Source organism: Dictyostelium purpureum, assembly GCF_000190715.1.
Source record: "Dictyostelium purpureum unplaced genomic scaffold DICPUscaffold_132, whole genome shotgun sequence".
Lineage (NCBI taxonomy): Eukaryota > Evosea > Eumycetozoa > Dictyosteliales > Dictyosteliaceae > Dictyostelium > Dictyostelium purpureum.
In genome coordinates, this window is record NW_003519469.1 from 60034 (window position 1) to 73818 (window position 13785).

Consider the following 13785-nt stretch of genomic DNA (forward strand, 5'->3'; position numbering starts at 1 on the left):
GATTATGATAAATGAAGTGAACAGTACGAAGATCTTTTATTATAAATGAAGACTTACAAGTTTTTAAATTTTTTTTTTTCCTTCTTTGGAAAATTAAAAATAAATTGTTGATTATTAATTGGTAAATAAGCTTTTGGGACCGGGGGTAATATATTCTGCTTAATTCAGGGGTCCGGGGGATAAATGGTGGGTGCCTCCGTTTGCCTTAAACAAGTACAATGACCTATCCATGGTGAGCGGGTTATCTTTTTAGAATCCTATTCTTTTTTAAGCTGAAATCTGGTTTTATAACACTGGATATAAAAAGATATTTTTTATTTATATTTTTATTAATTAAAAATTTAAAACCTTTTTTTTTATTATTTTTGATTTCTTTTTTTCAAAATAAAGTTATATCTCTTTAAAACATGTTTTTTTAAAAGCAATATTTTATTTTCAAATTTTCTTCTAATATTTTTTTTTTTTTTTTTTTTTTTTTTAATTTTTTTTTTTAATTTTCAAATTATTTTTTCATTTTTTTATTTTAGTTTTCATTTTTAATTGTTTTTTAGTTATAATTATAAATAATAATAATAGTACAGTTATAATTGTAAAATAAAATCAACAATATGCATAGAGTTAGAGAAATTCAAGGAATCAATCAAAAAGAATTAAGTTTAAATATAAATGATAATGCTTCATGGCATGCCGATTATAGTCATAGTCCATATATCTATGTTGGTGGTTTAAATTTCGATTTAACTGAGGGTGACATTATATCAATCTTTAGTCAATATGGTGAAATATCAGAATGTAATTTGGTTAGAAATAAAGAAACTGGCAAATCTCAAGGCTTTTGTTTTATAGGATACGACAATCAAAAGAGCACAGTTTTAGCAGTTGATAATTTCAATGGTATCAAAGTTTTGGGTAAAACTATTAAAGTTGACCATGTCAAAGATTATAAAAGACCAAAAAAGAATAATGAAGATCCAACTACGAGTGATGAGGATGAAAATGATTCAGGTGATAGCAGCGGCAGTGATGATGGCAAAAAAAGTGATAATGATGATGATTATGATGATGGTGGTGATGATGATGATCCTATGGCTAAATATATGAAAAAAAGAAAGAGAAAGGAAGAAAAGAAATTAAAGAAAAAATTGAAAAAAGAAGAAAAGAAAAAACAAAGAGAAAATGAAACTCCTGAAGAAAAAGAAAAAAGAAAAAGAGAAAAAGAAAAAAGAAAACAAGAAAAGAAAAAATTAAAGCTATCAGATAATGAAAGAGATAGAGAAAATGAAAAGGAAAATGAAAAGGAAAAGGAAAAGGAAAAAGAAAGAGAAAAGGAAAGAGAAAAGGAAAGAGAATATGATAGAAATAGGGAAAGATATGAAAAAGGTGACAGAGATAAAAGAGATAGGAGCCGAAGTAGAAGCAAAGAAAGATACAACGATAGAGATAGAGATAGAGAAAGAAAAGAAAGAAGCCGAAGTAGAAGTAGAAGCAAAGAAAGATATACCAATAGAGATAGAAGAGATAGCAACTACGATAGAAGAGATGACCGTGATAGATATAATAGTAGCAATAGAGACAGGGATAGATACAGAGAATATAATGATAGAGATAGATACAATAACAGAGACAGAGACAGAGACAGAGAAAGAAATAAAGACCGATATGACGATAGAGACAGATCCAAACACCATAGAAACTACAGAGATAGATCTCCTCAAAGAGATTATAGAAAATAATAAATAATATTAATTAAATAAATAATAAATAAACTGTAAATAAAAGAATATTAAAAAGATATTTAAATAAAAAAGAAAATGAAAGAAATAATTTATTTCTAAGCGAAATATATTATTTCTTTTATGTGTTTATTTATTTATTGTGTAACTTGATTTAACTTGGCTAGTGAACCGTATTAAAACAAAGTAACGAACCAACACTATACGGAGTATGTTTTTGGTTTTTTTATTCCTCTCCTATTAAGCCATAATAGCTCACCCATCTGTAACCGGGAGAAATGATTTATAGCTGAACATGAAGAAAAATAAGGGTAAAATTGATTTTGATGACTTTTGAACTATAATAACTGGATCTTGAACGGAGCCATTTCTGTTTTTTTATTCAAAAAAATAGATTATTCTGTTGAAAAAAAAAAAAAATTTTATTAGTAAGTTATATAATTTATAATTTAAAAAAAGTAATATTTACATTATCTTTCAGTTTTAAAATAACCATGCATAATTATATGATTGCGGTTTTCTAAAAGTTTTTTAATTTAATTTATTAATTAGGTTGAAAGTAACTATTTAAATTATTAAGAGTAATTTTATTTGAGCAATAATATGTTTGCAAAAAAGCAAACAATAAAACTGATGATAAAAATAATTTTATTTTTTCTATTTATACATTTTTAAAGAGAAAAACAAAAGAAGTGATCAATTATAATGCATAAAATTTATAAGAAATCTGATTTAAATTTAAATCAAAATTCTTTAATTATTTAAAAAAAAAAAATTAATTTAAAAAATAATAAAAAAAAATATTTTTTTTTTTTCTAACTATATATCATTTAATTAGAAAAAATGATGGGTTATTTTTAGAGTGATGGAAAATGATCTTTAGAAAGAGAAAATAAAAAAAAAAATACAAAGCAGTTTGGATAAAGATATTTTTAATCACACTACTCTTTATTAGTTCATTAACCGAATAAATAAAAAAAAAAAAAATTGAAAAGGTTAAAGAATAAAATATTTTTTATTAAAAATTAAAATTATATTAAAAATTTGCTTTCTCAAAAATTCCTAAAAAAAAAAGTTTCTCTCAAAATTTCAAACAAAAATATTTTTTTATATTTTTTTTTTTTTAATTTTCAATATTTAATTTTAAAATCTTTTTTTTTATAATTCATTAATTTTAAAAAACAAAAAAAAAAAAAAAATGAAAATACAATATATATTTATTTTATTATCTTTAATTTTATCTGTTGCCTTTGGTATAGAGGTCTATGTTTCAGAAGCAGGTAATGATGAAAGTTATTGCGGTCAATATGTTTACTCACCATGGTAAGTTTTAATTTTATTATTATATTTATTTCCAATCATTCTTAATGATTTACAAAAATTTATTTATAAAAAAAAAACCAACAATTATAAATATTAATTTTTTTTTTTTTTTAAATTTAACAGTCAAACCATTGACTATGCTATTAAAAAAGCCATGAGTACTATAGAATCACAATATCTTTTAAGAGAAATCAATGTTAACCTCTTGTCAGGACAATACAATATTCAACATTCATTAAATCTCTATGGCTATAGTGTCACCTTAAGTCGATACTATCCATATCAAGCAGTTTCTATCGGTTATTCCTCCTATCACTACAATGCAATGTTTCATATCAATGCTTACTCAAAAATCAATACCTTGGGCTTCGCATCAACTAGTTTCAAAGTTGAAGATATTGTTATTTCAAATTGTTATGTTGATTCTTCCAAAGCCACCCTCCTCGAAATTAATGATGGTAACTATTCTGTTCCAATTCATGTAGAGCTTAATAATGTTCAATTTTCTTGCCAAAATATCTATGCCCCATTCATTTCATATACCGGTGAAAGCTACAGCAATTCAGAAGATTTATCATTATCATCATCATCATCATCATCATCATCAAACGAATATGATGCAACAAAAACTAATACCTATAACTACTACAGTAGCAGCAGCAGCAGCAGCAATGATTATAACTTAACCTCAAGTTCAAGCTCTGACAACAATAACAACAATAACTTTATTTCATTTAGTGATAACCAATCATTCGGAAACTGGCCAGAATATGGTTACAATATGTCAGTTACCTTTAAATTTAATAATATTAAAATTGTTAATGGTTACTGCAACAGTGATATTCCATTATTATTAAATGTATTTAATTCAAGAAACCCAGTTCAAATATATTTATCTGATAGCTCATTCCCATATATCTATGCTTCAAACTTTATTAATGCAGAATCAGCCTCCGTTAACTTTAATAATGTCCATTTCCCAAGCTATTCAGGAAATAGTGGTGGTGGATTTTTAAACTTTGAATATTCGAAAGTTTCATTCAATAATGTCAGCCTTCAAGGTGTATTTTATTCATCAAACCTTTTAAATTGTGTCGATTGTATATTTATTGCCAATCAATTTAACCTTGCAATTCAAATGTCTAATTATGGTGTCTATGACTTTATGTCATTCACCAACTCATTTGTTACAATTGAAAATTCAAATCACACCATTGTTTCATCCAACCAAAACCCATCAACCAGTATTTACGGTTTAACCAAATCAAATCTTGCCTTATTCTCAAATCTTATCTCAGTTGGTAACTCCCCACTTTTCCAATTATCAAAATCATCAATTAATGTAAACCGTAATAATTTAATGGTATTTTCAACATTAGATTATAGTTCCATTAATTTATGTACCACCAATATCGATCTTAACACTAAAGTCAGTGGTGATGAATTCTTTGTTTTCAGATTTAACAACGATTGCTATGGTCCAAGTTCTTTCACTCCATCCACTGTCGAAAGGTATTACCTTCTTTTAGCTTTCTTTGTCGGTGTATTCACCATTACAATCTTTTTCATCATTGCCTACACAATCTCTGCTATTTGTAAATGTAAAAGAAGAAATAACAAACGTAATCAATATAAACAAATAGTTAATTAATTAATTATTATCATAAAACAATAACAAAAACTTTATAATATTTGTGTAATAACTTAAAATGCCATCTGTAATAATTTTAAAAAAAAAAAAAAATAAAAAGAAAAAGTATTTTTTTTTTAAGTTATTAATGATCAACTCCAAAAAAAAAAAAAAAAAAAAAAAAAAAAAAACTTAAGAGTTTTTTTTTGTAAACAAAATAAAAATAATCTTTCATCAAATTATTTGTATTAACACTTTTGGTTAATAAATACATTGTAATAATAATATTTGTATCTCTTTTTTTCATTTCCTTTTTTTATTATTTTCCAGTAAAAAAAAAAATAAAAAAAATAAAAAAAAATTATTTTCAATTTTTTTTTTTAAATTTTAGAGGCAAATTTTTTTTAATTAGATATATGCTAATTTATAATATTTCTTTGTTTTATATATATACATAAAAATAATAATATATTTATTATTTATTAAACTATATGTTTTTTTTAGATATAAACATAGTTGTAAATTAAAAGGATTTATTTAGTTATATATATTAAAATAATAAAATAATAAATAATAAACAAATATAATAATACAATAGAAAAATAACATAATAGTATAATCGTAATAATAAATAATGATTAAAGCAATAGATAAAGAATCAGTTAATAATATTTGCAGTGGTCAAGTTATTTTCGATTTATCTATTGCAGTTAAAGAATTAATAGAGAATAGTATCGATGCAGGAGCAACTTCAATAGAGATTAGATTAAAAGAATATGGTGAAGAAATTATTGAGGTTATTGATAATGGCTCTGGTGTAGAGCCCTCAAATTTCGAAGCATTGACAATGAAACACTATACATCAAAACTCGAACAATTTAGTGACCTTTTAACAGTGGAAACCTTTGGATTTCGTGGCGAAGCTTTGAGTTCATTATGCGCACTATCAAATGTTACAGTTATAACTAGAACTGCAAATTATCCAATGGCACAAAAATTAGTTTTTGCAACAGATGGCAAAATTATGTCACAATCACCTATAGCTAGAGAAGTTGGTACTACTGTTCAATTAATTAATTTATTTAAAAAGTTGCCTGTTCGTTATCAAGAATTTAAAAGAAATATTAAAAAGGAATATACCAAATTACAAACCATCATTCAAGCATATGCTTTAATTTCTACCGGTAAACGTATCACTTGTTATAACCAAGCAGGAAAAGCACAAAGAAACTGTGTAATATCAACCAGTGGTGGCAACTCAACCTTACGTGATAATATAGCATCTATATTTGGTTCTAAAATGAGTCAATCATTGGACGAGTTTACTGCATCCGATAATTTGTTTAAAGTTAATGGTCTAATATCAAAAATTGGTCTAGGAAATGGTCACGGTCAATCAATTGGCTCCCAACCCTCACAATCAAATGGTGCAATTCAATCATTAAGCTCCCTATCTAGAAGTTGTGCAGATAGACAATTCTTCTTTATAAATGGTAGACCCTTCGAACACTCTAAATTAGCAAAAGAAATTAATACCCTGTATCATCAATTTCATAAAAGAGGAGCATACCCTGTTGTAGTTTTTAATATCGAGACCCCAACTGACAACTATGATGTCAATGTTACCCCTGACAAAAGAACAATTTTTATCCAAAAAGAATCTCAATTACTTTTATTAATTTCAGATGGTTTAAAAACAATGTGGGAAAAAGTTCAAAGTATTTTTGATCCAAGTGCGCCAAACTCTTTAACTTTTGATGAAGACGAAGATGAAACAATAAAGAAAAAAAACTTTAGTATTCAACAATCAAAAATTTCTTCATTTCCAAATATATATCAATTAAAAAGTGAAGAGGACGAAGAAAATAAAAAAAAGAAAATAATAAATGATAAAAATAATAATACTACAACAACCACAACAACCACTACCAAAATAACATCAACAAAAAGTTTAAACATAAGTATAAATTCCGATGACTCATTTGATATTCAGCCACTAAAAAAACAAAAGCATAATAATAGTACAGATAGTAATAAAGATATCAGCACAGATAATAAGCAGTTACCAAAAACTCCACATCCATCAAAGAAATTAAATTTATTGGATGAATTTAATAATGATAATGATAGTAGTACCATGGATGGTGATGATTATACTCAACCAACAGTGTCAAATAAAAACAAAACGGTACCACAAACAAACTCCCCATCATCAAGCCAGAATACCATTTTGGATGATAACGAGTATTATAATTTAAAGCTAACCAATTTAAATAGCTCAACAAGCAACTTTAGTGTTTTGGATGATTTTGAGTTTAAAGGTACTTCAAGTAACGATAAAAAACCATTTAAAATTGTAAATACTAGTCCCATTAAAAAAATAAATAACACTAACGATAATATGAATAATAATAATACGAACAATAACAATAATAATAATAATGTGAATAATAATATAAATAATATAAATAATAAAAACAACAATAATAAAAATAAAGAAGATGAAAATGAAAATGATTCTGGATATCAACAAAAGAATTCAAAAACATTTGATATTACTATTAAAACAGATATAGAACAAATAAAGAAACAATATTTAATTAGAAATGGAACATTTGATGAAGATAACAATCCAGTTATACCAAACACAGCATTGGTTTTTACAAGTATAGATGGTGATGATGGTAGCAATATAGACCTTACAAATGATTTAAGTCCTGGTAGTTGCTGTACAATTGACCACTCATTACCACAGCTTGATGGTAAATTTTCAAGTAGTCTCGGTGGTATCGGTGTTAAAGCAACTCAACAACAACAACAAATTCAACAACAACAACAAGCAGAGCTGGAACTTACGAAATATTTTAAAAAAGAATACTTTAAACAAATGATAGTGATCGGCCAATTTAATTTGGGCTTTATTATTGCAAAATTAGGAAATGATCTTTTTATAATTGATCAACATGCAGCAGATGAAAAATATAATTTCGAAATGTTATCAAAATCTTTAGAAATTAGTTCACAGCCACTAATTAAACCTGATCCACTCTCTGATTTAACTTGCGAAGAGGAAATGATCATCATCGAAAATATAGATCTCTTTAAGAAGAATGGTTTTAAATTTATCATTGACCCCGAAGCTCCACCAAGAAATAAAATCCAATTATCAGCATTTCCAATGATTCATGGTCAAACATTTGGTATTAAAGACGTTTACGAACTTATTTATCTTTTAAAAGAATCGCCAATACCAGGTTCAGTTACAAAAATTCCAAGATTAAACACTTTATTAGCCTCAAAAGCATGCAGAAAATCGATTATGGTCGGGAATTCACTTTGTCATAAAGAAATGAAGGATGTTTTAAATAACCTATCAACATTAGATAACCCTTGGTGTTGTCCCCATGGTAGACCAACCATGAGACACTTAATAGATTTCAATCATAGTTTAAAAAAAGTACAACAACAACAACAAAATAAAAAAGATAAAGAAAAAGATAAATAAATAAATGTATAAATAAATAATCTTTATTTTTTTTTTAAACTTTGAAGATCCAATCATTTACCATTAAATTTAATGCTGGATTCTTTTTTTTAATTTTTATAAACTGATAAAATATTGGGTTTAATTGCGAAATAAAATTATTATTATATTGAAAAACCTCGATAGATTTTAGATTATAAAAGTTAAATATATCATTATTACTATTTTTATTACTACCATCATTATTATTTATATTGTTGTTACTATTCATTTTATATATTGTTGTGGTTAAGTTTGGAACTGATGAATCTACAACTAAACATTCTAATTGCTGATAGTGCTCTAGGTTTATTGTTTGCTTAAAAGTTGAACCTAAAACTAGCTTTTTGATTGGGAGATTTGGGGGTAACTCTTGATTGAAATCATTTGAAACCTCCAGGTACTCTAAATCTTGTAACTTATTTAAGGATAGTGTTTTAATTGGTTTATCGAAGCCATACGGTATTCGAAGTGATTTGTATGAAATTTCTTGGGGTCTATAAAACAAATTAATATTTCTTTTGCATCTTATAATTGTATTTGGGTTTTTTATTTGAATTGGATGTTTATATTCGTAGTGAAATACATCTAAAGTTAAAACACTTGACGGTATAGTATTGTCTGCAAACTTTCTATTAAAGCTATCTCCAAACACTACAGTTTTTAAATTACCAGATTTGGGTAGTGTATTTGGGCCTACAGGTTTATTGAAAGATGGGCCAAGGTTTAGATAAGTTAACGAGTCTGGAAATACGTTATCCTCTAGCGGAAAGTCACCATTATTAAATACGCCATATTCCTCCCCGTCATCGAAACTAAGGTGCTTTAGAGTTGGAGGCAATTGATTTGGTAATAATTTTTTATTAAAATAATATCCGGGTAATCTTTTTGCTTTTTTGATAGTTAAAATTACTAAACGTTCTAAATTGGGCGGTAGAATTGAAATATCTTGATCATCAAAAAATGAATTGCAGCTAACCTCTAGTGACTTTACTGTTTTTGGTATCATTTGATGGGAGATAACTTGATACACTAACTTTAAATATAAATACTCTAGTGATGGCGGTATGATATCATTCTTTATAAAGTATGCTAAAATTTTTAATTTCTTTAAACTATTGGGTAGTTGAGAATGTATTTCTTTACAACAAAGCTCTAGCTGTACTAATTGTGATGGAAATTTAAAAAGTGATGTAAACTCCAAACTCTTATTGGTATCTGCAATTCTTAAACTTGTTAAACTATTTGGTAGTAATTGTTGCTCGATTTGATTAGTCGGGAAACTGCCCTCGATATTTAACTTTGTTAAAGACTCTGGAAGAACCAAACCCTCTTCGAATGGAACCTCTGAACATTTTAACATTACAAGTTTCTTTAAGTTTTTTGGTAGTGAATCTTTCTTTATTGTATGTTCGTAAAATGAAAGCTCTAACTCTGTAATAGATTCTGGTAACGTTTTATAATTGAACTCTTGATGTGATTCCCCATAACCACCCAAACTAATTGATACAAGACACTTTGCATTTTTAAAAATTGATAAATCATAATTTACAGGAATAGTAACAGATTTGATCCAACTTGGTATTGGTGATGAAACACGGAAATATGAAAAATTTAAAACATTTATATTTCTTGGTAGATCCCTTTCTAAGCTGTCACAATTAAATCCAATTTCGACACCATTAAGATATTCTTTATATTTGAATTCGTCTAAAGTTTGCAATGACTTTATGAACTTGGGATAAAAAAAAATATTATAAAGCTTTACATAATATAAAATGAGCTGCCTTATATATTTATTTGTCCAAACTGAACAAAATAAATTATTATTATTTTCTGTCAATTTCATTTTATGATTTTTAATTTGTTGCTTTTATAACTTTTATAAAAAATAATTTAATAAAATAAAAATAATTTTTTTTTAATTTTTTTTTTTTTTTTTTTTTTTTTTTTTATTTTTTTTTTGGAAACCATTATTTTCTAAATTGATATACATCTAATTAATTTATATATTAGTTATTTTTAGTAATAAAAAATGGTAATCAATAAAATAATTAAATTTTTTTAGAACATTACTCTTAAAAGTAAATGAAAAAAAAAAAAGATAATTATCACAAGAAATAACTATCCCGATAATATTTAGTAAAAGCCTTCAAAGTGAAAGAATTGAAGACAAAAATAAAAAAAATATTTCCAACAATCAGCTTGGTTGGGTGGTTTTGATGGTAATTTTAGGATGTTTAAAAATAAAAATTGATAAAAAGTGTTTTAAATTTTTGATAAATAAATATAAGATAATTAATGGAGAATATTACTTTTTTTTTTTTTTTTATTTAATTATTTTTTTAAAAAAATAAAGAAAAAAAGTTTTATAAAATATTTAGAGTTGATGGTTGGGTGGTATTGAACATATGCTTTTGGGGGAGATGATGGAGAAGGATTATTACTATTACTATATTATATTTTTTTAATTTTTTTTATTATTATTATTTTAATTTTATTTATTTCTTTTTTTTGTTTTTTTTTTTTTTGTGTTTTTATAGTATTATCCATTAATTTTTATTTTCTTTTTTTTTTTTTTTATTTGTTTAATTAAATTTTAAAAATGAAATTAAAAAAATTAAAGAAAAAAGAAATAAAAAAACGAAAGAGAATTTAATACTATTATTAAGTTATTATTATTATTATTGGTTATTAAATTATTTATTTTCAGCAGCGTATAGGTACACAGTATTAGCGGCGCCAACGGCAATAAGATTATCTTTTGGATGCCAAGCACAATGGAGGGTTTTCTTTGTATATTCAATTGCATCTGGATGAATATCTTCTGGTTTCTTTGGTTCTTTTTTGGATGAACGAAGCTTCATCTTTGTGCTGAGTGTTTTTGTTTTAGATTTGGTGGCTTGTTTTGAAGCTTCTAAGCAAACATCTTGTTTTGAATTACGATCGTAGATGTGAAGATAGTTGTGATAGGAACCAGTAAGCATTTGAGTACCATCATGGTTAAGAGTACATTCAAATTTGTCAAAGATACAATCGTTTTCGTAAAGGTCGCAGAGTTTTGGTTTGAGGTAGTCGTGAATTTGAATGGTTTTGATTGGTCTGTTTTCCATGTTAATATCCCAAAGTTTAAGAGTTAAAAAGTCTCTACTGAGAATATATCTGCCGTCTCTGCTAAATTTAATATCTGAAATAGAGGAGATGATCTCACTGAAAAACGATTTGTTTGATGGATCTTCATATTCTTCAAATACCTTGGCGTGATTATCACAAAGAGCTGATGATCTAAGATCACCCAATTTAATGGTTCCTTTACTTGAGCTATACATAAATATATTACATGATGTAGGATGAAACTCTGCGGATGTAATTACTTCCGTAAGATCTTCCATATTGGTAGGTTTGATATCAACAACATTAAAACATTCTGTGTTAATATTGAGATTCCATAAATGAATTCTAAGGTCATCTGATGAAATATATGTTTCACCATCACTATTTAAAGAAATTGAGTTAATATGATATGCATGGGCATTTTGAAAAACTTTTCTTGGGGTTGCTGTTACAACTGTTTCTCTTGTAGTTAAACGTGGTATCTATAAAAAATAAAATAGAAAAGAAAAGTTTTAAAATTAATATTGTTTTATATTATTATTATTGTTGTCTCTAACATTGCTTTTTCCCTACCTTATATTGATTTAAATTTGTTAAATTATTCATATTATTCATATTATTGTTATTATTGTGTCCACTATTGTAAATATAATTATGTGACGGAGATCTATTATTGTTTGAGCTTAAACCGTTGTATGATGGTGCTGAACTTGATGTTGAAACTTGTTTTATTTTCTTTTCATAAACTTTCCAAAGCTTAATGGTTTTATCTATTAGAAAAAAGGTGGTTAATAATACATTTTTAAATTTTATTTTCTTTTTTTTTAAAAAAAAAATTACCATTTGTTGTTAATAAAAATTGAGCTTCATTTTGTTTTGGGCACCATTTAATCTTATTAATTTTTTCTTCAATCTCTAAACTCTTTAAATAATCAAACTCTGGTTCGTGACTTTGAAACTCTGAATAAAATTTATACTCTGGTAATTTATTTTTTTTGCTTGATTGTTTATCCTTTTATAAAAAATATTAAAAAAAAAGAGAAAAAAGAGAGTAAAAAAAAAAAAATGTTAATAAAAAAACCCCACTAAAATAAATATGTCAAAAAATTATAACTTACATGTGATTTTTCTAAAAGCATAACTCTACCACCTCTATCACCAACAGCAATATAGTCACCACTTTGATCAAATTCAATTGCTGAAACTACATCAGCTGTATAATTTAAAAAAAAAAAATGATGTTAGTATGTTGTACGTTTTTTTTTTTAATTATTACTAAACTAATTGATATTACCATCTGAAGCATCTTCTGTTCCTTTACCACCAAAGGTTTGACTAAATCTCCAGTCTAATGGTTCTGACATTATATTTATTTATATATATATATGAGCTGTATTTATTATTGTTTTTTTTTTTCGTATTTAATTTAATATGTTCACTACTTGTCCCCTTTATTTGCTATAATTTAATTATTTTTTTAATTACAATTTCGTTTTTTATTAAATTTGTTATTTGATTTTAATATGTTACTACTATTATTACTATTATTCTGTTTAATATTATAATAAATTAGTATTATTACTACAACTACTCTATACGTGTAATTATTTATTACTACTATTTTTATTTATATAAAATCAATAAACGAACAAAAAATAATAATAAAAAAAAAACAAAAAATAATAAACAACAATTGAGGAAATAATTAAATATATAATTTAATAAATATTATTATAAAAACAATGTGAAAAAATAAACTATATGGCTTATTTTTTATTTTTTTTTGTGTTTTTTTATAAACTATTGTTTTTAATATAAATTATATTTATATTTAAATTATATAAATAAAAAAAAAAAAATAATTTAAAATAACATAAAAAAAAATTGTGTGATTGAAATTATTATGGAGAAAAAAAATTAAAAAAATTTTAAAAAAAATTGATTTTTTTTTTATTTTTTTTAAAAAAAAAATTAAAGAGTTCAAAAAAAAAAAAAAATAAAAAATTTAAAAAATTAAAAATATAAAAAAATAAATAAATAAATAAATACTTGATTTTATTATTTATAAATAAATAAAAAAGAGTTTTATATGCAAAAGTTTTTTGGGTTTTGGGTATTTTTTTTTTTTTTTTTTGTTTTTTTTTTTTTTTTTTGATTATTTTTTTTTTTGATTATATTTTTTTATTTTATTTTTAAAATCCAAATATGTATTATTACTTAATATTATTACTATATGAATGTTGTGATGAGTTATTGTTATTATTATTATTGATAAAAATCTAAAGTCCTTGATCATTAAAATTTTACAAATCGAAAGAATTTCTTCCATATTTATAAACACACTAAAACACAAAGAAATAAAAAATAAAATAAAAAAAATAAAACCAGTGTTGTTTTTTTTTTATGCATAAGTGTTTGTGAATGTAATTCTTTTTTACTATTTTACCTACTATTGTTATATA

General features: G+C 24.8%; 5 protein-coding genes across 5 annotated transcripts; 3 read left to right on the forward strand and 2 right to left on the reverse strand.

The window, feature by feature from the left end:
• Positions 1–608: 608 nt before the first annotated feature.
• On the forward strand, positions 609–971 carry DICPUDRAFT_33993 (uncharacterized protein; the record flags this gene model as incomplete). Its single annotated transcript, XM_003288340.1, has 1 exon — positions 609–971. A coding segment is annotated over one exon (363 nt), but the record flags the coding sequence as incomplete, so codon positions are not given.
• A 1941-nt stretch (positions 972–2912) lies between these two features.
• Positions 2913–4707, forward strand: DICPUDRAFT_98013 (uncharacterized protein; the record flags this gene model as incomplete). Its single annotated transcript, XM_003288341.1, has 2 exons — positions 2913–3056; positions 3180–4707. The coding sequence occupies exons 1-2, from the start codon at positions 2932–2934 to the stop codon at positions 4705–4707; spliced, it is 1653 nt and encodes a 550-aa protein (XP_003288389.1). The 5' UTR covers positions 2913–2931.
• Positions 4708–5320: 613 nt separating this feature from the next.
• On the forward strand, positions 5321–8191 carry DICPUDRAFT_152626 (uncharacterized protein; the record flags this gene model as incomplete). Its single annotated transcript, XM_003288342.1, has 1 exon — positions 5321–8191. One exon carries the CDS (start codon positions 5321–5323, stop codon positions 8189–8191), a length of 2871 nt encoding a protein of 956 aa, XP_003288390.1.
• Positions 8192–8225: 34 nt separating this feature from the next.
• On the reverse strand, positions 8226–10058 carry DICPUDRAFT_88026 (uncharacterized protein; the record flags this gene model as incomplete). The annotated part of the gene is made up of 2 exons (XM_003288355.1): positions 8226–9450; positions 9511–10058. The coding sequence occupies 2 exons, from the start codon at positions 10056–10058 to the stop codon at positions 8226–8228; spliced, it is 1773 nt and encodes a 590-aa protein (XP_003288403.1).
• Positions 10059–10509: 451 nt separating this feature from the next.
• Positions 10510–13232, reverse strand: DICPUDRAFT_47905 (protein phosphatase 2A 55 kDa regulatory B subunit). The gene is made up of 5 exons (XM_003288356.1): positions 12618–13232; positions 12442–12536; positions 12164–12335; positions 11897–12093; positions 10510–11805 (listed from the first exon to the last, which is right to left on the reverse strand). The coding sequence occupies exons 1-5, from the start codon at positions 12685–12687 to the stop codon at positions 10909–10911; spliced, it is 1431 nt and encodes a 476-aa protein (XP_003288404.1). The 5' UTR covers positions 12688–13232; the 3' UTR covers positions 10510–10908.
• Positions 13233–13785: the final 553 nt, after the last annotated feature.

What these genes read in the sequence shown, in the direction of transcription:
- DICPUDRAFT_47905 (XM_003288356.1), bottom strand. Translation starts at nt 12,687, where the DNA reads ATGTCAGAACCATTAGACTGGAGATTTAGTCAAACCTTTGGTGGTAAA. An exon ending in AACAGAAGATGCTTCAGATG is followed by an intron (nt 12,537 to 12,617) that starts GTAATATCAATT and finishes TAAATTATACAG; the next exon opens with CTGATGTAGTTTCAGCAATT. An exon ending in ATTTTTATTAACAACAAATG is followed by an intron (nt 12,094 to 12,163) that starts GTAATTTTTTTT and finishes TTTTTCTAATAG; the next exon opens with ATAAAACCATTAAGCTTTGG.